General features: G+C 45.3%; 1 protein-coding gene across 2 annotated transcripts in view; it reads right to left on the minus strand.

The window, feature by feature from the left end:
- Positions 1 to 23,401, minus strand: part of PDPN (podoplanin) — a 30,476-nt gene extending 7,075 nt beyond the window's left edge. The window contains exons 1-3 of one of the 2 annotated variants that reach the window (XM_035019750.1): positions 22,986 to 23,401; positions 3,922 to 4,052; positions 1,900 to 2,029 (exon numbers count right to left, since the gene is read on the minus strand). In XM_035019750.1, the coding sequence (XP_034875641.1) occupies positions 1,900 to 2,029; positions 3,922 to 4,052; positions 22,986 to 23,274 (550 nt within the window). In that variant the 5' untranslated portion in view covers positions 23,275 to 23,401. The remainder of the gene's footprint in view (positions 1 to 1,899; positions 2,030 to 3,921; positions 4,053 to 22,985) is intronic. The other variant, XM_035019751.1, reaches the window with a different exon arrangement.
- Between the last annotated feature and the right edge of the window lie 1,886 nt (positions 23,402 to 25,287).

Below are 25,287 nucleotides of genomic sequence, written 5' to 3' on the forward strand. Positions count from 1 at the left end.
TTTTTTTTTTAAGATTTTATTTATTTATTTGAGAGAGAATGAGATAGAGAGAGAGCACATGAGAGGGAGGAGGGTCAGAGGGAGAAGCAGACTCCCCACTGAGCAGGGAGCCCGATGCGGGACTCGATCCAGGGACTCCAGGATCATGACCTGAGCCGAAAGCAGTCGCTTAACCAACTGAGCCACCCAGGCGCCCCTCAGATTTTTTTTTTTAAAGATTTTATTTATTTATTTGAGAGAGAGAGAATGAGAGACAGAGAGCATGAGAGGGAGGAGGGTCAGAGGGAGAAGCAGACTCCCTGCTGAGCAGGGAGCCGATGTGGGACTCGATCCCGGGACTCCAGGGTCATGACCTGAGCCGAAGGCAGTCGCTTAACCAACTGAGCCACCCAGGCGCCCCAGATTTTTTTTTAAATAAAGAGGTCAAAAAAAAAAAAAAAAAGGCTCCATGCCCAGTGTGGGACTTGAACTCACAACCTTGAGATCAAGAGTCACATGCTCCACCAACTGATCCAGCCAAGCAGCCCAAATATAAAGCAATTTTTTTAAAACCCTCAAAAGTGCTATAGAGTTTGTAAAACCAGAGTGGTGATTGGGTCTAGAAATGTATATTGAGGGGTGCCTGGGTGGCTCAGTCGTTAAGGGTCTGCCTTCGGCTCAGGTCATGATCCCAGGGTCCTGGGATCGAGCCCTGCATTGGGCTCCCTGCTCAGAGGGAAGCCTGCTTCTCCCTCTCCCACTCCCCCTGCTTGTGTTTCCTCTCTCACTGTGTCTCTCTCTGTCAAATAAATAAATGAAATCTTAAAAAAAAAAAAGAAACGTATATTGAACAATAAAGTAACTTTCTAGGTGTTCAGATGTGCCACTGATTTGAGGAACCATCGATTTAGGCAAGGTCTTTATGTTTACTTTCATTTAAAGATGGAAACACCTATCTAGATAAAATAATTTATATAAAATTGCTCATTAGCAGGGCACCTGGGTGGCTCAGTTGGTTAAGTGTCTGCCTTTGGCTCAGGTCGTGATCTCGGAGTCCTGGGATCAAGCGCCACTTCGGGTTCCCCGCTCAGTGGGGAGTCTGCTTCTCCCTTTCCCCCTTCCCTACTCATGCTCTTTCTAGCTCTCTCTCTCTCTCAAATAAATAAATAAAATCTTTAAAATGTCTCATTAGCAAGCATTCATTGCAGTTATCGGAGGATTAGTTTTTTTCCCTCTCCCACCCCATTTACTACAACATAAGGCAATTTTAAAATAAAAACCCCAAACAACTGCATTTCTCTTAAGAAAGCTCTAGAAACCGGAGGCTATCTCTTTCCATTGTTAAGTTGTAATGGCAATGATTTCTCTTCATTTTCGGTGATGGTCTACACCTCAAATAATGACAAAGACCCAAGGCAGTGGTCCTTTTACACAGCTGCAGGTGCCAACTATAAATCAAAGTGCAGCCCCCAATCCTGGCAAGACTGGTTTAGGATAGATTCTTGTTCCATGTGTACAGACATGAACTCAGTGTGAGACGGTAAATATTAGTATAGAATCTATTACAACTTACATAGGTTGGTCAAGGTTTCCGCTCTTGGCTATCAACACAAGGTTCTTAGTGTAACATTGGATCAGCTTACCATCAGCAACATGACACACTAGCTAACTTGCCCTTGTGGGGACATTATCACTAGTTGTCATTCAAAGGGGAGAGCTGTGTTCAGCAACCCAATAAATCGAATTCAATTTAGCAACCCTATGAACCGAATTCTGAACCTAGCACGTAAGATTGGTTCAGAACTCACTCTTAGCATTCCAAAACGTGCCCTACTAATCATTAGATCTGTTTGTGGATATTTGTAATGTACTGATTATAAAAGAAGATCGACGCCTATTGGGGGCAACTGGTTTTCTTACCTATGGAGTGACTAGTCACTACATTCAAGGCTGTGGTGCTCTGACTTTCTTCTTTGGCATGGACTGTGCTTTCTTGAGTCGGCCCATCCTCTAAGTGAAAGTCTGTCACACTCTCTGTATTTATTGGCACCTATTAGAGAAGGAAATGAGGCAAAAGAGAAATAAAATCTAATGTTTTAAAATATATACTCAACCTTATAACAGAAAAGGATTTAAAGCGGCAAAAAAATATAAAATATATGATGACATCAATTTAAAGTGGAAACAAGAAAACAAACAAACAGAAATGACAAGAGTTTGGGCTGGAATGACACCAAATGTACTCTGGAAATAAATACCAAATATTTAGCATGACTAAATTGACTAATCTAACAAATTGTCTTCCTAGGGTCTTAATTCTTCAAAAAATACCAGGTCACTAGGCTTTAATTCTTTCTCTCCCTTGAACTTGAATGGCATTTTTTTTCCCTGTAATATTTATTTGGTACATATTATGTTGTACCATCTTTCAATGCCTTCCCTTCCCCAATTAAAGGAATAACTGGCTTTTATTGAGAGCTTACTGTGCAAGGCCCTTTAAAGACCTTCTCATTTACTCCATAAACAACACTGTAAAGAAAATCCTATTATTAGTCCTATAGTCTGAACGAGGCCTAGAGAGATTAGACAACATGCCCAAACTCACATAGCCAACAAGCAAGAAGACTTGGACGTGATCCCGTGACTCCAAAGTTCATGCCAATATAGCATTCAACAAATACGCCAGTGAGCCCAGGCAACAAAAGCAAAATAGGATGAGTGGGACCACATTAAACTTAAAAATTTTGTGCATCACAGGACACAATCAGCAGAGTAAAAAAGCAACCTATGGAATGGGAGATAATATTTGCCAATCATATATCTGATAAGGGTAAGAAGAACTCCTACAACTTGACAACAAAGAATCAAATAGCTTGATTCAAAAATGGGCAAAAAGGGGGCGCCTGGATGACTCAGTTGGTTAAGCGTCTGACTCTTGATTTCAGCTCAGGTCATGATCTCTGGGTCATGAGATCCAGGCCTGCATCAGGCTCCATGCTGAGAGTGGAGCCTGCTTAAGATTCTCTCTCTCCCTCTGCCCCTCCCCCTGCTTGTATGCATGCACCACCCCCCCCCCAAAATAAAACCAAAACCAAAAACCAAACAAACAAAAATGGGCAAAAGGACTTGCATAGACCTTTCCCCAAAGACGATATACAATGGTCAGTAAGCATATGAAAGATGCTCAGTATCCCTAGTCATCAGAGAAATACAAATTAAACCACAATGAGATTATCACCTCGTACCTGTTAGGATGGCTATTCTCAAAAGAACAGAAAATAACATTGGCAAGAAGGTAGAGAAACTGAAACCATTGTGCACTGTGGGATTGTAAAATGGTGCAACCACTATGGAAAACAAGATGGAGTTTCCTCAAAATAATTAAAAATAGAACTACCATATGACCCATCAATCCTAGTTCTGGGCATATACCCGATTGAAAGCAAGGTCTGGAAGCGGTATTTGCACAACCATTTTTATAGTAGCTCTATTCACAATAGCCCAGAGTTGGAAGCAACCCAAATGTCTACTGACCGATGAACAGATACACAAAATGTGGTACATACGATGGAATAATCAGCCTTAAAAAGGAAGGACATTGGGGCACCTGGGTGGCTCAGTCGTTAAGCGTCTGCCTTCGTTTGGCTCAGGTCATGATCCCAGGGTCCTGGGATCGAGCCCCGCATCGGGCTCCCTGCTCTGCGGGAAGCCTGCTTCTCCCTCTCCCCTCCCCCTGCTTGTGTTCCCTCTCTCACTGTGTCTCGCTCTGTCAAATAAATAAATAACATCTTAAAAAAAAAAAAAAGGAAGGACATTGTCACATGTGCTACAGCATGGATAAACCATAAGGATATTATGCTAAGTGAAATAAGACAGTCATAAAATATCCTTGCATATGATCGCATGCCTATGGAGCAAACTCCACTCTTCTGGAACACTCACCAGGGCTGTTAAGCCAGACTCATAAGGCTCTTCACTGGTGCCTGGGGTCATCACGTTATCTTCTGCACCTAGGGTCACCACGCTATCTTCTACACCTGGTGTTATGTCATCTTCTGGCCGGACTGTGCTGGCTAAAAAAGAAAGACTGGGTCAGGGCTTAAGGTAGAAATTGCGTGACCTAACTGACCGGCTACAATCAGATTATTTTCTTTACCATTTCATATAATACACACAATAGTGCATTCAGGTTAATAGAATATCATTTAAGGGTGCTGGGTGGCTCAGTTGGTTAAGCGTCTGCCTTCAGCTCAGGTCATGATCCCAGGGTCCTGGGATTGAGTCCTGCATGGGGCTCCCTGCTCAGCGGGGAGTCTGCTTCTCCCTCTGCCCCTCCCCAGCCCCCCCCCCGTGCTCGCTCTCTCACAAAAATAAATAAAATTAAAAAAAAAAAGAGTCTCATTTAGAGTCATTCTAAATTAGAGTCACCTGGAAAGATTTCTAACAATTCCAATTTGCAGGCTCTATCTTAAACATACCAAATCAGAATGTCCAAAAGCGGATCCCATCTCTTAAAAATCAAGCTTGCTTTCCATTTAATTTTGAGACCGATGTCTCCTTGAATGATGAGGGCTCTGAGGTTACTGTCTGTGGGGGAGAGTCAGTAATGTACATAACGGTGCTGAGATACCCAGCAGAAATCTTAGTGCACCGAGAGCTATGCTAACGAGGGACCTCAGTGCCCCTGGCCGGGGCTTTTCTGCGTTAACAGAATGAATGACCCTGTTGTACCCATGAGAAAGGTTTCCAGAGGAGCAGGGGATGGGTGGAGTGGGATAGCAAGTTGAATTCCACATGAAGGTGGAGTGCGGGGAGCGGGACAGATGGCAACAGTGGCCTTTTCTTGAACCTCTGTCGCGATGATCCAAATGAAGCACAACCAAGCAGGGGTATTAGCTCAGCAAATAACCCTTTTCACAAGTTAAAAATTTGAGTCATTGGTCATGGGCTCCCTCCCCATACTGAGTGGCTCTGGAAACTATGGCTAAACACAGTTGCAAACTAAGCAAGCATACACATCCCAGGAGCAAGAGGGAGGGGGTGCTTGGAGACTTCGTTGTGTAATTAAAGAGTAGATGTTTGTATCCAGGCAGTGCTCAAGTCAGCAATCCAGTCCTTGCCTTAAGATACCTTATTTCTCCCTATGCTTAGAAAGCCCAGCCAAAGGAACAGCTAATAAATATTTGATCATAACTTCTTTGCTGATGTATGGAGGGAGAAAGTCTCAAGAATAAATTCACTGGTTCTGTGAGCCTTCTCTTTGCATCTGGAGTCCTAATCCAGTGCTGCCGATCAATGGCTTTGGATGAGCTCCCTAAGCACATGCATTTATTTTTTTCATCTGGGGGGGGCGGCGGGGAATGGCTTTCACCAGTTAGCAATAACTGAATACCTCAGTGCATGCAAATAGTTTGCCTCCCCTCCTGGCGGCTCGCTGGGGTGTGGGTGGGCAGCGATGGGCTCCTATCAGGATTTATGACTGTGGTGTTAGGCAAATGTTGAATGTATTTATTAAGCTCAAGGGGGAAATATCCCTTTGTCAGGCAAGTAGTCCTTATTAAACACACACACACACACACACACACAAAACCTACATCCCATTTTCTTTTCTTTCCCTCCTGGTTTGAACAGTTAACAAATCATCAATTTTAGCAATCTTTTCTGGAGGCTGCTCAGCAAAACCATTTATTATATGGCATCCTCCAACTTTACAAAACAAAACACCCTTGCTTTTAAAAAGAAAAAATCAAGTGCTGAATGAAGTTGGTTCGAATTCTTTCATAGAAAGTTCAGCTCATTGAAAGCGTAACTTGATAAAAATTCCTTCTTGTACTTGGCCCACAGACCCAAGTACTAAAATCACCCTGAATAGACAAAGGGTGTTTTATGAATGACATTCATGATTAAGATGCATAGCTTTTGTCTCACTGCCCTGGTATTCTTTTCGCTCCATGGGAAAGTCGATCTCTAACAAGAGATCTTCAATTGTCCCTCTTATTATTTTGGTTGAAGGTTTTCCTGGGTGAAGAGTTCCTACCAGCCCAGCCACCTGAGTCTCCAGCCAGCAATTAGCGCCCTTTTCCCTTGACCGGTGAAATTCAAATCCTGTATGGATGCCTCCATCTTCCGATTCTTTTTTCCTCCGAAGACACGTGTGTGCACAGGCAAAAGCACACAGCTGTTTTTATAAGCACAGCGATGAACCTGCAATAACAGTGTCCTTGTGCCCCAAGTACCGTCATGCTCACGGGAACACCTTTTCCTGTCTCACCCAGCCTCACCCAGCGGTGGGGTGTGGCGGGGCCGGGCGGGGGGTGGGGGGTGGTCAGAACCAATGGAAGTTTCCAAATACGGTAGCAACCCATCCATCTGCTTTGGAATTTGTGTTGTAGGTGTTATTCTTTCAAGAGTAGGCCAAACTTTATATTAACCATGAGAAGATGTGATAAATCAATTTTACCTTCAGGTTCTCAAGTTTAAGAACAAGCAAGAACTGAAGGGATGTTTATCGGTTTGAAAGTGCTAATTAGGAACCACTTTCCTCTTCGCATTGAAGACTGATTTCTCTAAAGAAATTATTCCAGTTTACGTATTTTTATGGGATCCCTTTCTTTTTTTTTTTTTTTAAGATTTTATTTATTTATTCATGAGAGACAGAGAGAGAGGCAGAGGGAGAAGCAAGCTCCCAAGGAGCAGAGAGCCTGATGCGGGACTCGATCCCAGGACCCTGGGATCATGACCTGAGCCGAAGGCAGACGCTTAACCATCTGAGCCACCCAGGCGCCCTATGGGATCCCTTTCTTTTAAAATATTTTAGAATTTAGAACTGTTACTGTAATAGTAATAGTCCCAAGATCTTGATAAAAGTGTATTAAATAAGTGTTTGCAATCTTCTGGTTTTATTTACATTCCTGATAAATGGTGATGAGTTGTTCCATTTATTTTTTGCCCATTAAAAATGTCTTCTTCTTCTGTGACCATTTTTCTCTTATGGTATTCATCTTTTTTATTGTTTTGTATGTGTTCTTTATACCTTAGGAATACATTCTTCGTAAGAGCTGCCGCCAACACTTTTTTTTTTTTTTTGATGAGCTGGCATTTGCATCTTTTTTTTTTTAAGATTTTTAAAAATTTATTTATTTGAGACAGAGAGAATGAGAGAGAGAGAGAGCACATGAGAGGGGGGAGGGTCAGAGGCAGAAGCAGACTCCCTGCCGAGCAGGGAGCCCGACGCGGGACTCGATCCCGGGACTCCAGGATCATGACCTGAGCCGAAGGCAGTCGCTTAACCAACTGAGCCACCCAGGCGCCCTGCATCTTTCTTTTGGAAGTCCTGAGCTCATTTGCTAATCAAACATTAAGCTTGTTTTTCCCTTTGATATCATACCTACAAACCCTTCCTCAAGCTTATGTGAATATTCACCTAGATTGTCCTTATGGTTTTGTTCCCAACTGACTATTTCTATTTGTCTTGTGTTTCTTCTGAAGTGTGATGCAAAATGGGGATATAATTTGATTTCCCCCCAAAAGATTGACCAGTTGGTCCCAATAAACCCTCTTCCCCCCACTGCTTCAAAACTAGCTCTCGGGCGCCTGGGTGGCTCAGATGGTTAAGCGTCTGCCTTCGGCTCAGGTCATGATCCCAGGGTCCTGGGATCGAGTCCCGCACCGGGCTCTCTGCTCAGCGGGGAGCCTGCCTCTCTCTCTCTCTCTCTGTCTCTTATGAATAAATAAATAAAATCTAAAAATAAAATAAAATAAAATAAAATATGATACATGTAGGGTGCCCGGGTGGCTCAGATGGTTAAGCGTCTGCCTTCGGCTCAGGTCATGATCCCAGGGTCCTGGGATCGAGTCCCACACCGGGCTCTCTGCTCAGCGGGGAGCCTGCCTCTCTCTCTCTCTCTGTCTCTTATGAATAAATAAATAAAATCTAAAAATAAAATAAAATAAAATAAAATATGATAAATAAAATATGATACATGTAGGGTGCCCGGGTGGCTCCCTGCTCCTTGGGAGCCTGCTTCTCCCTCTGCCTCTCTCTCTCTGTCTCTCATGAATAAATAAATAAAATCTTTAAAAAAAAAAAACTAGCTCTCATTGAGACAAATGTCTTCTTTCAAATACCATGTCGCAGTCATGGGAGTAAACTTTCAGCACAAGGCCCAGGTCAGATGGCTTGGCACTGTCTTCTGCCCTCCCTTCCATTCCAGAACCCACTCCTAAGTCTGTGCTCTCCTCACCACCCCCTCCGCCTTCCTCTTCAAGTCCACTATCCACTGCTGAGTGAATTCAGTACTACGGGTGGAGGGGTGTAGAGAGTGAGGAGGAAGAGTAGGCTACTTGAACAGAAGTGCACTGAGGTCCTTCCAAGTTGTAGCTTCTACTTAACGTGGGAGGCCCAGCTTTATAACAACACCCACCCACCACCACCACCACCACATAGGGTTTATTTGTTTATTACCTTTTGACTGACTTCATTCCAAAATGGCCCCATGGGTGGGTTACACTGGCATCACTGTCCCCTTTATCAGATTAGGAAAGTGAGGCCGACAAAGATCTCTCCTTGACCAAACTCTAATTGGGCTTCTCTGTCCATCCTTGCAAGGGTCTAGTTTCAGCAAGAACCCTGCTAAGTCCGTTGAGAGAGAATGCTCCCGCCTGACCAAGTTCCCCATCCCCCACCTTTGATGTCCAAGTGGTAGGCCTGCCTTTAGCAAGAATCCTGTTGAGCCAGTTTAGCAAGAACCACCCCCTACCCTTGATGTGTTCTCTCCATACTTTTCCATTCCCAACCCCCCATACTCTGCTCCTTGGTTATAAACCCCCAGCTATCTTTGCTGTATTTAGAATTGAACCCCTATCTCTCTCCCCTATTGCAGTAGTCTCGAATAAATTCTTCCAACTGTCTTAACAAGTGTCAGAATAATTGTCTAACATTGGAAATTAAATGATTTGCCTAGTTCACCTGGTCGGTGGACGGACACAAAGCCAAGTGTTTTAATAGCTCATCCGTGTACTCAGCAACACAACAAAAGACATCTTTGTGCTACCATGGGCCAGAAAGCCCCCTGGCCCCTCCTTGGGTTCTGACATCCTTCCTCTTCATCCACACGCCCCCATCCTTTCATAAATTATAATCCTGGTTGTCAGAAGCAACCACTTCCTCTTGCATCATATATCCTTTTATGAAATCCCATCTGATTAGAATCTTCCATTATTTAGGAACCAGAATGTCAGTTTCCTCAAATGAGTCCCTTCTAGGACTAAGCTTTCTGAAGTGGTAGATTATAGGAGGCAGGTGTGACCTGCTTTACAACAGTGTAAGAGCTCTACTTGCTCTGAAAATTAAGGCAGAAGCAATGGTCAAGACTGGAACCTTCCCAAGGCCCACCTCTATATCCCCAAATATTCCCTGTTCACCTACTAAGTGCTGGGCTCCATTCTGGGTACTAGAGATGGAAGATTGAACAAAGTGAGATCTCTCATGATTTTGGGTACTGTTGTGGGGGCGGGGAGGGGACTCACAACAAGCAAACAAGGAAAATCTCAAGATAGCACTCTTTCACCCCCTTAGATCTGTCCTCAAAGGGCACTTTCTTGGGGAGGCCTTCCCCCACCCTCCCCACACCCTCACACACATGCTCAACCACTCATCAAGCTGGATCTTCACTACCTGGCTGTCCCACGAGAACATAAACTCAGTAAAGGCTGTCCACCTCAATGCCCCCCCCGGCCTAGAATACCGGGCACATAAGAGACACTCAGTAAGTATCTGTTGAATGAGCAAGTGAACTCCAGATGGGAAGAGATGGTCTAACCTGGAAGCCCAGAATGAGTTTGGGGCAGTGCACACTCAAGAAACAGAGAGTGGTCAGTGGGGCTGGATGGAAGAAACGAATAGAGGAGGCGTGGAGGGCCAGTCTGGTGGGGTTCTCCTTTCAACCGGACTGCAAAGGGAAGGCAGGAGATGACATCACCTGAGTCGGAGTGCCATGTGAATGGGGTGTGTGTATCGGGGATGGTGCAGGGATCCGAAGGAAGCAGGGAGACCCCTCGGGCTATCCCGCTGTCCTGGCAGGAATGGCTGATGCTTGCACCAGGACAGTGAGGTGGCAAGGGAAAAAGCCCAGACAGGTAATGGCCGGGACGTGTCTAGAGTCCTCACCCACCAACAGTCAGAAATCAATACCAAACCTTGGAGCCAAGAATTCATTTTCCCACCTGTTACAGCTCCGTGGAGAAACAACATTCAGAGTGAATGGATGTACTGAGTATATGACCCTGAGTCCTTTACTGGACTTCCCCCTTGTTTTATCAAGAGAGTCACAAAAGTCCTCTCCCTAAGTTTAAGAGCCTCTGCTGTTTCCATGTCCACGCGAGGGAGAAGCTCCCTGCAGTCCTCTTTCTGCTGACTTAAAGCCTCAAAAATCAGACAGCCGGAGAAGCAGTTTCCATAGCGTTTTATCTTAAAAGAGGAACGTTGATTTTTTTTTATGTTTTACTTTTAGATATTCATTTCTAAATTAACTGTAGTTTTTCAGGTAATACACTTTTAACTATACTTTTATTTTTTTAGCTATACTTTAACATTCTTTAAAATTTAAAATCAATTAACATATAGTGTATTATTAGTTTCAGGGGTAGAGTTTAGTGGTTCATCAGTTGCATGTAACACCCCATGCTCCTGACATCGCGTGCCCTCCTTACTGCCCATCCCCCAGTTACCCCCTCCCCTCCAGCAACCCTCAGTTTGTTTCCTATAGAGTTAAGAGTCTCTTAGGGTTTGCCTCCCTCTCTGCTTTCATCTTATGAAAGTTGATTTTAAAAATAAAGAAGTCACAAGCTGAGCTATCCTCGGGGTTTTCAAAGAAAACCTGCAGCGTCAGCCAACAGATTGAGGCAATCTTTCGTGTTGCCTGAGGTTTCCTAGCATCTTGAGCTGCCCCAGCATCTCACTGCACAAATAAGCTTTGAAGATGAATGACTACGTGGCTGTGGAATGGGTTTTGTGGCCGTTGAGAAAGAGAATGCTCTTTTTTTTTCTTACGACATCCTAGGAAGTTCTGGTTTTCCCCGTAGGAGTAACTGTCGGATAATTAATAAATAATGAATCCTAGCATTTCCACCCCCCCTCGCTTCCCAATTACATTTGGGATGAAGCAATGTTTTTGGAGAGAGGTCAAAACATCTATTTGGAAAACATAAGCAAAAATACCTGTTTTTATTCCTTTGCCCAAACACAGGCTTGTGCCTATCACCCCATGTCTCAATACTGCGCTCAGAAGCCTGAAAATAAACACACCTAGAGCTATGGAAAGGTGCCAACCTCCAACATTACCTAGCGCCCTGCAGACCACCCATGTTGATACTCAGATCTTCGTAGGGTCCTTCATCTCAATTCAAATGGCCCAAATTTAGCTGTTTGATACGCTCCCTTAGTTACCACCAAGTAGCTTCTGCAACCAGAAGAAAGGTGTTAGGACTTTGCTTTTATTTACCACCTCTTTCGAATCAATCCTCTCGTCCTATAGGCTGGCCCATCCTCTGACCTTGTGAAGGAGCCTTTCCTTGGAATATTGAAAATCACTTGCTGACCCAGAGCTGTATGCTGGCCTTCAACTCCTGGCAGATGCTGGGCTGGGGTCAGTATAATCACTGATGTGGCCAGTGGGTTCCTCTCAATTCCCACCCTTTCTGTGGCTCCTGGTAAATTGCTTACCGGATCAAAAGTGTGGCCATGGAAAATTGAGGCGGCTCCTTGAAGGCTTGGCCCAACCACTCAGTATCCCACAGTATCCATAATTTTCCTCCAGGATGCACAGTGCTACCCCCCCACACCCCCAAAGCCCACACTGCCCCATATTCCCAGTGTTTGGCACCACGGTAAGTATTCAGCAGATCGTTTTTTTGAACAACTGACTAAAAGAACACACCGACGCCCAAGTAGGACATTTCTTTTGAATTAACCCTTATGTTACGATATTCTTGCTACTGTCTACTGGGCTTCACTCAAGAGTTGTTAAATAGCCTCCCCTGAACATGGCTGAGAATAGGACAATCCACCTCTGAGGATGAGCTCTGTGGCTTTGCTGTCCAATGTGTTGTGAGCAGAAGCCTATCCACTCGCTGTGTCCCATCCTGGCAGCCCCTGCAGGCCCAACCAATACCGAGCTGTGATCACCCACTGTCAGCACCAGGGACATGTGCCTCTCTCGTGAAATTCAAGAGAGACGTGTCAAGGCTGAGATCAGACAAGCGTCACCAGTTCCTCTGGAGAAATCAGAAGAATCTTAATGCTACACATTAAGATGTGGAGCAGTGTTCCCTGACTTCAGAGAGGGGACATTATGCACAATGTCCCAAAGAGGTAGCATTCTGAAGGTCTCTGCAGCTGAACACGAGCAGTCAAGAAAGGAGAGGGGCCCGTGTGGCTGGGGACTCAGCTTTCATGTCCCTAGCAAGACCTCCCAGCAAGTCACTGGCAGGTGGAGGGACCAGGACATGCAGTCCTTTAAACATGACACCAGACTTCCCAGCCACCTGCATTCTTTCTTCCCTGATGGGGGAGAAGCAGCAGAGGCCCACTGTGTGCCCTTCACAAATCTTCAAGGTTATTCTCCATGACCATCCAAAAAGTAGGTATTTTATTTTATTTTAAAGTCCAGTATAATTAATATACAGTGTCATATTAGCTTTAGGTATACAATATAGTGATTCATAATTCTACACGTTGGTCACATTAGTGCTTATTACAATAGGGACACCCTTAATCCCCTTCACCTATTTCCCCCATCCCCCCCACACCCACCTTCCCTCTGGCAACCGCCAGTTTGTTCTCTATAGTTAGGAGTCTGTTTTTTGGTTTGTCTCTTTTTTCCTTAGTTTTGTTTCTTAAATTCCACATAGGAGTGAAATCATATAGTATTTGTCTTTCTCTGACTTATTTTACTTAGCATTATACTCTCTAGCTCCATGTGGTTGCAAAGGGCAAGGTTTCGTTCTTTTTATGGCTGAGTAATATTCCGTTGTCCATATCTACCACATCTTCTCTATCCATTCATCTATGGATGGACACTTGGGTTGCATCCGTATCTTGGCTATTGTAAATAATGCTGCAGTAAACAGCATATATCTTTTCAAATCAGCGTTTTCATTTTCTTTGGATAAACACCCAGTTGTGGAATTCCTGGATCATATGGTAGTTCTTTTTTTTTTTTTTTTGAGCGAGAGAGAATGCAAGCAGGGAGGGGGAGGGGCATAGAGAGAGGGAGAGAGAGAATCCCAAGCAGCTTCCATGCCTAACATAGAGCCCCACTTGGGGCTTGATCTCAGGACTCTGAGATCAGCTTCCATGTCCTTAGCAAAACCTCCCAGCAAGTCACCGGCAGGTGACCTGAGCAGAAATCAAGAGTCAGACGCTTAACCAACTGAGCTACCTAGCTGCCCCTGTAGTTCTACTTCTAATTTTTTGAGGAACCTCCGCACTGTTTTCCACAGTGGCTGCACCAGTTTGCTTTTCTAAGGAGGTAGGTATTATAATAATGGCTGCTACTTTGAATTTATTGGAGAATGTCCAAAACATGGTGCCAGGTACCCTCTCCTGATCTTTACAAACGCCTTACAAACTAATGTCATTCTCATTTTGAAGCTGGGGATGGTGAGGCTGAGTGTAAACCGCCCATGTAGCTAGCAAGTGGTGACGCAGGAATTACACATCGGGTCTGTTAGATGCCAAACCCCGCTCGAACCACCGTGTCACACGGGCTTCATATATACTGGTCATTTCTCTGCAGCTCCCCTCATGTTCCCTCGACTCCATGTGGCAAGGGCTGGGGTGTCACCAAAGCTGCTCTGTGGGCTTCCAGATGCCAAGGGCACCTGCAGTTTCATCCTTCCAACTTCACTGTCCATCTAAACCCTACCTACTCATCTACCTGGCCCAAGTGAGATGCTTCTTCCCCCAGAGCCTTCCCAGGGTGCCAAGAGAAAGTAATTCCTCTAAACTAGAACAAGGCTTGATAACACCAACACTGACTACTTTTTCTCTGCTAGCATCTAGAAGCTTCCTGGGAGTAGCATCCCATTCCACTGTAAGTTTATGGCCCAGCCGCTGGCATGGCCTCTGAAAGCTGAATGAATGAGTACATGAATATTCACACTTTTCAGCCTTCACAGATCAACTTACCTGCTCACCCCCAAACACGACTGGGGCTCGGAACTTCTCAAATGTTAAAACTAGAGGCTGTTGATTACAACTTCAACCGAGATTACTCAACCTGGGGAGAGGTTTTCTCTGTTGACCAAGAGCAGAATGTTCTCAGTAAAAGAGGAAATGAGTTCAGCTTTGGAAACTGGAATCAACACCTCTGTTATAACTTCTCTGGAACAGGCTGGGTCCAGTGGCCCGTTGGAAAGGCCACTTCATAGATAGGACTGCTTAGTACCTGAAAAATCAAATGACTAAAACCTGTTTTAGAAGTCCTGCCCCAGAACTGAGCATCTCAACAGGGTGGCAGAGTGGGAAAACACTCACCATCTGCTCGGAAACTGAGCTTCTGATTCACTCAGGGCTGTCAGCTGAGCAGGCCCTGATTTTGCAAGAGTGAAAAGAGAAGCCCCTTTGGCTCTGACCTCACCATCCACCCATGTAGCTCACAGACAGCCCAGCTGTGCACCAAGGAGGATGAGGCCTTAGAGGAATGTGCAGAATGTGGCTGTGTTTCCATTAGCTGCCCTTGGCCTTGATCCTGAGCCTGGTTGGGGAGTTTGAAGTGTGCTTTGGTAGATTTTTAAAAAGAATTGTTCTTAGCTAGGGGGAATCTCTTCTGACCCTTCTTGCCATCTTTCTCCCCTTGTTCCGATGAATGGGGAGGAGTTCAGGCAGCAAACTGTGTCTCTAGGGTGTACCTCTGATGTCATTTTGATTATCTTTCCAGGTACCCATCAAATACATCCAATTGGATGTCCTATTATTACCTCCAAGTCCCTGTGTCTAAAACAGAGTGCACAAACTTGAACTCCTCCTTATAACATTGGTTCCAAACCTATCATCCCTCCAACCTGATTTTTAAAATTCTGTCACCTGCCTCTTTGTCATTTCTGCCCAGAGACTTGGATCACTGTGTTTCCTCCCTCTTCCTCCTGACACATGTTTACAAGGTACCAATCATGTGTTCTTTTAAGTGCTGAGTAAGACATGGGTCCTGCTCTCTAACGGGCAAGAGAATGTATACAAATAACTAAAATACAGTGATAAGAACAGTCAAAGTAATCTTGAAAAAGAACAAAGTAGGAGGACTTAAACTTCCCAACTTCAAAACTTACTACAAAACTACAGTAATCAAGACTATGTGGCATTGGCATAGGGATAGATGTATAGAAAAATGGAATAGAATTGAGGTCCAGAAATAAGCCCATCCATTTATTGGCAAGTGATTTTTGACAAAGGTGCCAAGATAACTTGATGGGAAAGAATTACCTTTTCAACTAATGATTCTGGGACATCCAGAGAGCCCCATGCAACAGAATGGAATGGGTCCTCTACTTCCTATCACATATAAGAAATAACCCCAAATGAGTCAAAGACCTAAATGTAAGATCTAAAACTACAGAACTGTTTGGGGCTCCTGGGTAGCTCAGTTGGTTAAGTGTCTGCCTTCAGCTCGGGTCATGATCCCAGGGTCCTGGGATCGAGCCCTGTGTCAGGCTCCCTGCTCAGGAGGAAGCCTGCTTCTCCCTCTTCCTCTGCCACTCCCCCTGCTTGTGCTCTCTCTCTCTCTGTCAAATAAATAAATAAAATCTTTAAAAAAAATAATAAAACTACGCAACTGTTGGAAGTAAACACAAGAGTAAACCTTTGTGACCTTGGCTGAGGCAATGGGTTCTTAGATATGACACCAACAATACAGGCAATAAAAGAAAAAAATAGATATATGGGACTTCAAAAATTTTTAAATTTGTGCTTCAGTGGACACCATCAAGAAATTGAATGGGAAGGATATTTGCAATTCCTATGTCTAACAAAGGTTTGGTATCCAGAATATATAAAGAATTCAACAACAAAAAGACAAAACAATTTTAAAATGGGAAAATGATTTGAATAGACATTGCTCCAAAGAAGATATGGGGGAACCTGGCTGGCTCCATTGGTGGAGTGTGTGACTCTTGATCTCGGGGTTGTGAGTTCAAGCCCCACATTGGGTGTAGAGAGTACTTAAAAATAAAATATTTAAAAAAAAAAGAAGATATGTAAATGGCCAAAAAGTACATGAAAAGATGCTGAGCATCATTAGTCATTAGGGAAATACTAGTCAAAAATCACAATGAGATACTACTTCATACCCATTAGGATTGTTACCATCAAAAAATGAAATGAAACAAAACAACACAAAAATAACAAGTATTGGCAAGGATGTGGAGAAATTGGAACCCTTCTCCATCGTTGGTAGGAATGTAAAATGATGCAGCAGTTTGGCAGTTCCTCAAAAAGTTAAACATAGAGTTACCATATGACCGGGCAATTATACTCCTAGGTATATACCTGAGAGAAATGAAGACATACATCCACGTAAAGATTTGTTCATAGCCACACGAATGTTCATAGCCACATTATTCATATAGCCCCAGAGCAGAAGCAAGCCAAATGTCCATCAATTGGTGGTGAATGGATAAATAACGGAGTATTATTCGGCCATTAAAAATTAATAAAATTCTGACACACACACTACCACAGGAATGAACCTTGAAATCATGCTGGGTGAAAGAACCCAGGCACAGAAGGCCACATATTGTCTGATTCCATTTATATGAAATACCTAGAACAGGCAAATCTATAGAGACAAAAAGCAGATCGGTGGTCGCCAGGAAACGGGGGGGAGAGTGAAAATGGCAGCAACTTCTAGTGGTTTAACTATTCAATTTATTTCTTCATTTAAGATTTTATTTTTAAGTCATTCTTACACCCAACGTGGGGCTCAAACTCACAACCCCGAGATCAAGAGTCATGTGTTCTTCTGAGTGAGCCAGCCAGGTGTCCCTGACTGTTCAATTTCAAAGGATTAATTTTATGATCTGCGAATTAACTATCAAAAAATTTTTTAATAATGTTATGTTGTAAGAGGCAAAGAGTAAGAACTTAGGAAATAAGGGAAGAATAAGAAATCAGGAAATTCTGAGCTGTAAGTCATGCTGGCTCCTATTCCCCAAATCTGATCTCATCCTCCATTCTGTGGTCACCACACTTAGTCCCTCATCTCATGACCCCCACCCCAGTGGTCCCATAAACTAGATTCAATCCCATATGGTTCTTTTTCCCTGACAACTGCTATTCATGGTTCACCTTACTCTCATTTACTATTATTGCCTATTGCCTGCAGAAAAAGGTTCAGCTCTCCCACTTAGTAGGGGCTCATCCTTTCCCCGATTTACCCCCACTCCAACACCAGCGAGCCTTCATGAATCTTCCCATACAAACTCCAGATTGTTCTAACTTCCGTGCATTTGCTCAAGCAATCTCTCCTGCCTGGATTGCCTTTCCCTGCCACCTTGTCCAACCAATCCTACCATTTTTCACAACCAAGATCAAGCCCCATCTGCCCCGCTAAGCTTTTTTTTCCAGCTATCAGTGGCCGAAGAATCTCATCTCCAAACTCTGAGCGGCTGATAACGGTGTTTGCTGCTCAGGACATGCCATTTTATGTTGTCTCGTATGTTCTTTTTACATGTACACCACACACACCTGTCTTCCCTCTCTCTGTGAGCTGTGATCCCACTTTATGCTTCTTCTCTAACTCTTAAAGTTCTTAATAACATGTATGCCCTGTAAGTGCTTAAGAGGGCAGGACCATGTCCTAGTTCCAACCTCATTCTTCAATCTGAAATACGCATCTAACAAACAAGTGGTGGTACTGCTATAAGAGGTACTTGAAGAAATCAATAGGCTGACTTTTCTGGGTGTCCTTGGAAGCCTTGACCCCACGCAGAGATGGCTGTCGTGATGAGTGGTTAGGAGCGTGGGCTCTGGGGTTGAGCTGCCTGGATTCAAGAGTCTCACCATTGCTATTTACTACCTGCGTCTGCGTGTTAAGTTACTGAACCTCTCTGAGCCTCTTCACGATCTGTAAAATACAAATAGTTCCTACCTTGTAGGTCTGTTGCACAGATTAAATGAACTAGGGCTTGTAAAGTGCTTGAAATGTGCTAAGCACCCAGTAGGTGTTATTACATAGTTACTACTATTAACACCACCCATGCAGAATCTAGTTCCCTTAGCTTCATAGATTTAGAAATTTAATCTTATTATGGGGTGATCCAACTCAGATGACGCTGTTTCACATTAGCCAGACTTACAAGAGGCCAGGAAACCAAATAGTTTATTTACATCTGGAGACAGTTTTCCAGTGCTGTACACATTTGCTATGCACCCTTCTCAAGAGTGAAATACCTGGTGTACATACAAAGGCAAAGGGTGGGGCTCTTGGGTGGAATACATTTCCAGAATGATGGAACAGGAGTCCCTGATTCATCATAGAACAGTCACTGTAACTGAGATCAGAACACCCAAGGCCACCCTATAGGACATCTTGCATACTTACTAGCTGTAAGCTGGGATAACGTGTGCCTTGCCTGACTCACCAAACAGTCATTCAGAATGTACTTGCTAAATAAATGACTTCCTTGGGCAGGGCAGGTTTACCGTCATCAAATCCTCATCCCTTTTCTCTCCCTTTCTAGATTCTAGGCAAACTGACACCTTTCTTCCTCAGGCAGGATACTATTCATGCCATAACAGCTTTTTATGTCAGTTGTGTTTTATTCTTTTGGATGGAGACATTGTAATGAACTGCAGGAAATACTGCATGCTCATCAATAATGTGTTTACTTATCTTCTAGCGCCCCTTCCCTGCTTCTCATCTGTATTCTTTGTAACTGACATCCCCCTGCATGCTGCAAACATTAACAATGTCAATTATGACCCCATGTGAGCAGAGCTACTTCTCCACTATCTAGGGCACTGGTAGTTCTATCCCCCTGGATAGAGGTGGAGGAGGGCCCGTCTTCCTCTGGAAAGGTGATTATCCTTTGATAGGTTTGTTGATTTTTGTTTTGTTTTGTTTTGTTCTCCCTGCATGCAATTGAGCATTGCCCTAAACAATTTCAGTTTGCAGCTCCTCAGACAACTAATGAGGTGGTCAGGTCTGTATGTTTCCCTCTAGACTTAGTGAGATTCCTCTCAAAGGACAAACCCACCTCCTCTGAGCAGTTCCACAGGCAAAGGCACCCGGCTAGACAAAAAGAAGGGAGAGCCCGCTCACCCCTATCTTTGAAGCTCAAGGGAATGCTTGCCTTGGCCTGGTGGGCTCTGGCGTGCAGCAGGGACAGAAGCAGCCGCCTTGTTTTCCCCACCTGGATGAAGTTGGCAGAACTCCCGTTGTTCCCTAACCCTAACCCGACTCCATCTCATAGCCCTCAAAGAAAATGCCTGATCTCTTTCCTTTCCCCCCGCTGAGCAAAAAAGTTTGAAGAAATCGACAAGGAAAGGATTCAAAATTTCAATCCAGAGCTGCTTTATCTCTTGCCCACCCCTCTGGGAATCCTAAGACTTATCTCTGTAACTGCTGACTTGGCTAGTGCTTGGAAGTGCTCCCCACCCCGTCCCCCCCAAACATTTGATTCTCTTCCAACAAATCGCTCCTGCTGGATATTTCCTTGAGGGGTTTCAGGGGGGCAGGAATGGCATGGCTTCCTTGGAGAGCCTTGCAGGATCTTACTGAGATTGCTCCCATGAGTTCCACCAGGGTACTGCTAGGTATCTGAGTCTTCTGTCTCTCTACGTCCTCTCCTGAACCGTTTCCACAAGTTGTAACCTGGCATGCCTGTTCTTAGAGCCAGAAATATGACAAATATTCAGATAAGGCAATGGAATTTAAAGCACAGGTCTGTTGCTCCGCTGGCGAAGACTCTGGGGAATGCTTTGTAAATTAGGCGTGCCTCTCTCCAAAGTGCACACTGCTCAAATCCTGCACCTGGCTCTGTACCAAGCATTCAGGAGGTGCTGGATTACCATTTGGGGAATGGATTAATGAATCCTATTTTAATGTACTGTGACATCTTCATTCTTACAGGAATATTATGGCAGGTATGTAACATAAAGGACTTTTTATACCTTTAAAATATACTTTTTAAAGAATTTATTCATTTATTTGAGGGAGAGAGAGACAGAGATAGAGAGAGCACAAGTGGGGAGGAGAGGGAGAGCAGCCTCCTTGCCAAGCAGGGAGCCTGACGCGGGGCTCAATCCCAGGACCCTGAGACCACAACCCGAGCTGAAGATAGACGCTCAACTGATTGAGCCACCCAGGCACCCCAATTTTTTTGTGTTCATGTGTAAGGAGCCTAAAGTGACATTGACTTTTAATTTCAAGTGCAACCTTTAGTTTTTACGCGGCTTTGTAATGTACTAAAAAGAGCTTGGGGTTTGGAATTAGTTAGGCCCAGTTTTGGAATCCCAGTTCTGGCATATTCTGAAGATAATGATGTATAATTTAAGGAGCTGTAATGATTAAATGAGGGAACTGTGACTTCCTAGCACATGGTGGGGATGGAAATGGGAGCGAGGGGTGTCCTCCCTACTTGGCCAGACCACTCGCCGTCATGCCAAGGTTTGGGGTCTTTATAATTCTCTGGTCTAGAGTGATTCATGGACCACGCATGTCAGAGGCCAGAGAAAGAGAAGGGGCTGCCTCCCTCTGCTCAGCCAGCGTTCTGCCTTATTCACCATGTCCCGACTTCGCCTTCTCACGCTTGGATACTTCTTCAAAATGTGCTTTTTCTCCGTTAAATGCTATTTTGGATCTCATACACCAGTGTAATGGATAGACCTCCCTCACAAAGACTCTTAACGGACCTGGTGTTTATCAAATGCTCGGTGCAACAAAAACTCTTAGCAACTCCTGAGAACCTCAGGGCCTCGGAAACTGACTGCCAAGAGTTTCGGGGAAATCACAGGGAAATTTGTTCACCGCATGATTAATCCTGGGTGGACCGGTCCCGGAAAATCACATGCGGGTTTGCGGCAAGCAGCAGCATGCAGAATTTTACAAAACAAACCAACTAACGGAGAGGCCCCTAAGTCCGCGTTTTGGATGGAAGTTCAGAGCGAGGGCGGGGCCTGACAATTGAGGAAAATGCCAGATGTGTGGACAACAGAGCGCCTTTGAATCCACTCAGTGCCAAAGAGACGACACATGGGACCAGATTACAAAACTGAACCAGATTATACATTAGATGAGGGAAAGCCAGTGGGGAGCAGAATCCTGTGAGAAGGATAATAAAATTCATCACCATAATTACCCCCAGCCTCAGAGGCCACAATAGCTCAGCTCAATGAAGTTATTCATCCATATTCCCTGCGCTTCAGTCATTATCCTCAGACAAAACCCTTCCTGGGCCTCAGCTGCTTGCCGGCAGCCCAGCAACTCAGCATCCACACGCAGCCAGCCCCCCACACAGCCTGGGGAGGTGGAGTGGGGAAGGGGGGCTGGTTCTCTCTTTAGCAGGGCAGTTTCTAGTACCAACTAATGGCTGGTGATTTTTTTTTTTTTCAGACCAGATTTATAGATGCTTAAGTCAGTTTCACCCCTCCCGCCAACCACTCGGTTTAGGGTACCTCTGACTTTCAAAAACTTTGGCTTAAAGATAATTACAGCCAACCCTTTCCGAGGAGGAAACAGAGGATGCTGCCCAGCTGCTTCTGCCTTTCCTTAGCTGAACTGGGATGTGGCTCCGTTTGGGGGTCTCCCACATCTTGCCCTGGGCAGCACAGAATGGTGTCATCTGCATACTGTCTCGCCAAAAGGGAAACGTAAGTGAAGTGCAGAGCTGTGTGGATTCCAGTGGAAAGAGAAGTTCCAAAGATAGGACTGCCACGAATAGCCCATGTCCCCGTAAAGATAGTTGCTCAAGTCCCTCTGAAGCCCACAGCCGGGCAGAGACTCGTACACCCTGTATAATTTCCCCAGGGCTGGATATTATTGTCTGCATGTGGAATTACAGATGCCTGGGTCAGGTCTACCCCTCCCGCAAATCACTCCCTCCAAGGAGGATTTTTCTGGTACTCGACCCACCTCTATCCTCAATTTGGAAAATGCAGGAGTTTCCCTTTCAGCAACCTCCAACTCCAAAGATCACTAGGGCGCTTACAGTTCCTGCGATCCATATTTAGTGAGCAAGTACTATGCGCCGGATTTTTGGGGGGCCCTGGGGATCAAGGCTAAGACAGAGCTCTGTTCTTGGGAGCTTATATTCTATTGGGGAAACAAATAAAATAAAAGCCCAAGAAAAATCAAATGCTGACAGATGTACATGGATGCTATCTACATGGCACAACAGACAGCAGAAGGAAGCAGGATGGGAAAGGGGGGTAGGGGGCAGGAGGGGGAAAGGGGCAGGGAGGGCTCCAGGGAGGATAACGGAGGCCTCTTCCAGACCATCCCATTGATAGGGCCCTGAGGGTGTCGCTGCTGCATAGGGGAGTCCTCCCCACCCCAGCACTGCTGAATGCCCCCCCCCCCATATATGGGGCCAACTTCTTCTGAGGCCATCTGCATTCCTCCAATACACAGCCCCATAGGAAAGCCCAGTCCAGCCAGTGGAAGGCTCCTTGCTTCTATCCTTCTACCCTCTCTCTCATGAGTTGAGCAGAGGGTTGCAGGAGGTGGGCTGCCCCAGAGGGAGGCCCCCTCTGCTCCCCACCTTTGCTGCCTGTGGATCCGATGGAGGGGGGGCTCCTCCCACCCTGCTCAGCCATTGCTTTGGGACGCGTCACTAGCTAAGCCACTGTCTCCCCTTCTCCGGGTCCTCCGGACTCGTGGGCTCGCACACACGCCCAGCTCCCCTCGGCTTTCCTGGGCAACTTCAAATACCAGGCCCAGGCATTCCAGCAAGTCTGAGCTCGCTAGTCCCCACCAGCAGTGGTGGCAGGCGGCCATTCTGCTGGGTCTTACCTCCTGCCGGGTCCCAGAGCCACGCGCTTCCCAAAACCAAGAGCAGAACTGGCACCTTCCACATCTTCTCGGTTGACTTGTTTTCTTTGGGGCCGAGCAACTGGTTTCTGTGCTGGGGGAAGATGAAAAAGCTCTGCAGCCAGAGGCCCTTGCCCAGTGGAGCCAGAGAACAGGGGCTGGAATTCAGGGAGCAAAAAAGCCCCAGCGTAGGAGAGATCCCCAAGCTTCCTTCTCCCGCGGAGGCTGAGGAGCAAACTTTGCAGTAGGAAACTTTGCGAGGAGTCAGCATTTATCTCTCCCGACGAGGGCGGGGAGCCGCTGGTCCTAAGGTGGTCTCAGTCCGGGGCTCACTAGGACCGCCCTCTGCCTCTGTTTGGCTAGCGCTAAAATGATGACCTCAGGCCAGGTTTAAAGTTACAGGGCCACAGCTGCAGGGCTGCCCCCGGGACGTCTGGAGAGCCCTGAGCCCCAACAGGAGGGGAAGGGGGAGCATGCAGTGAGCAATTTATTATTTTTTAAAGTATTTTACTTTATGATTCTGGGTTTCTTAAAGAGTAAGGCACAAGCCTATTTTATTTTATTTATTTATTTTTTTGTTAGAAGTAAACTCTTCCTTCTGTAGCCAGTAATTTTAGAACGGAGCCTGGGATTATTCTTGTAAATATTGAATTTGATGTCTTTTTTTAAAAAAAGTGGCCGTCCTCATCTGGGTGGGCCAGGGGCGGATCTGGCTGGTAAATTGTTCCTTGTCTGGAGGACCCGAGCAGGCAGGCTCTGGAGGGGGTGTTGCCTAGAGAGCTGGGGGGCGGGTAGTCTGGAGGACTCCCTGGTTCTGGCAGTTTTAGAAAAAAAGGCTGTTGGAGATCTGCTTCTCCTCACTTTGGATGCAGCGCTGTAGTGCTGGACGGGCGAACAGACGGATGGCCGCGCCCAGTGAGGTGCTGCAGCCCAAGAATGTCCAAGGACACCCCCCCACCACCACCACCGTCACCAAACCTATGTTCACTTCCAGGGGCTCTCATCTCTTTTAATCCTGGAATGTGGCCCCATAATCCCCACTTTACTGGTTTAAGCAATCTTGCCCTGATCTCAGGTACTGGGTGTTAGCAACAGGCAAACTTGCGGGTTTTTTACTTTCCTTCTGAACTGTTGGAATTTTCTTAAAAAGAAACATTTTTTTAGGGGCGCCTGGGTGGCTCAGTTGGTTAAGCGACTGCCTTCAGCTCAGGTCATGATCCTGAAGTCCCTGGATCGAGTCCCTGGATCGAGTCCCACATCGGGCTCCCTGCTCAGCAGGGAGCCTGCTTCTCCCTCTGACCCTCCCCCCTTTCATGTGCTCTCTCTCATTCTCTCTCTCTCAAATAAATAAATAAAATCTTAAAAAAAAAAAAGAAACTTTTTTAAAAGATTTTACTTATTTCTTTGACAGAGAACGAGAGCGCACAAGCTGGGGGAGCGGCAGAGGGAGAGGGAGAAGAAGGCTCCCCGCTGAGCAGGGAGCCCGATGGTGGGGTGCTTGATTCCAGGAGCTCCGGATCATAACCTGAACCGAAGGCAGACACTTAACCCAGGGGCCCCAAAGAGAAAATTTTTTAAGAAGAGGAGATGGGGACATGGCCTCTGCCTCTTCCAAGATGCCACAAATTCCATTCAACAGAAAGAAACTGCAGATGCCCCAAAGCTCCTGACTGGCATGAAAACTGGTTATTTTCAGATCCTCATCCCAGACCCTGATTCCGAATCGATTTTGTCATTAGAATCACAAGGGATTGGTTGCTTTAAAAGCTCAGATTACTGAGCTCCACCCCCAACTCCTTAAATCAGGCCCTGTGGAAATGTACATATTAAGCCACTGTTGCGGGAGAACTTGTCCACAGGGGTATTTAATAAACCACGTCCTCTGGCCTCGCTTCTCAAACAGTGTGAAACACTGCAGTGTAGTTAAATGCAGGTGGGCTTCTGTGGGTCTGGGGTGGGGAGATTCCTCATTTCTAAAGAGCTGGACAGTGTCTTATCCTGGGGCTACAAGATAGGAGTTGATACCTGACCTAGAGAGAGGAAAGGGACCCTAGGGTCAAAGGGTTGAAAGTGTAAAGATAAGAGAGATAGAGAAGATAATCAGACTGCCTCCCCCATCTTTTAGTAGCTTATTATTACTGCATTATCAGGAATGTTTGTTTATAGACTGAATGATACATGTCTTCTGCCCAGCCTGTTAGATGGAGAAAAGATGCAAATCCACTCTAAAGTAAAAAAAACAAAACAAAAGATTGAATAAAAGAAAGAAAAAGACCATCTTCAT

The sequence above is a fragment of the Mirounga leonina genome, unplaced genomic scaffold (assembly GCF_011800145.1).
Source record: "Mirounga leonina isolate KUSES-001 unplaced genomic scaffold, KU_Mleo_1.0 Mir_173, whole genome shotgun sequence".
NCBI classification, from domain to species: domain Eukaryota; kingdom Metazoa; phylum Chordata; class Mammalia; order Carnivora; family Phocidae; genus Mirounga; species Mirounga leonina.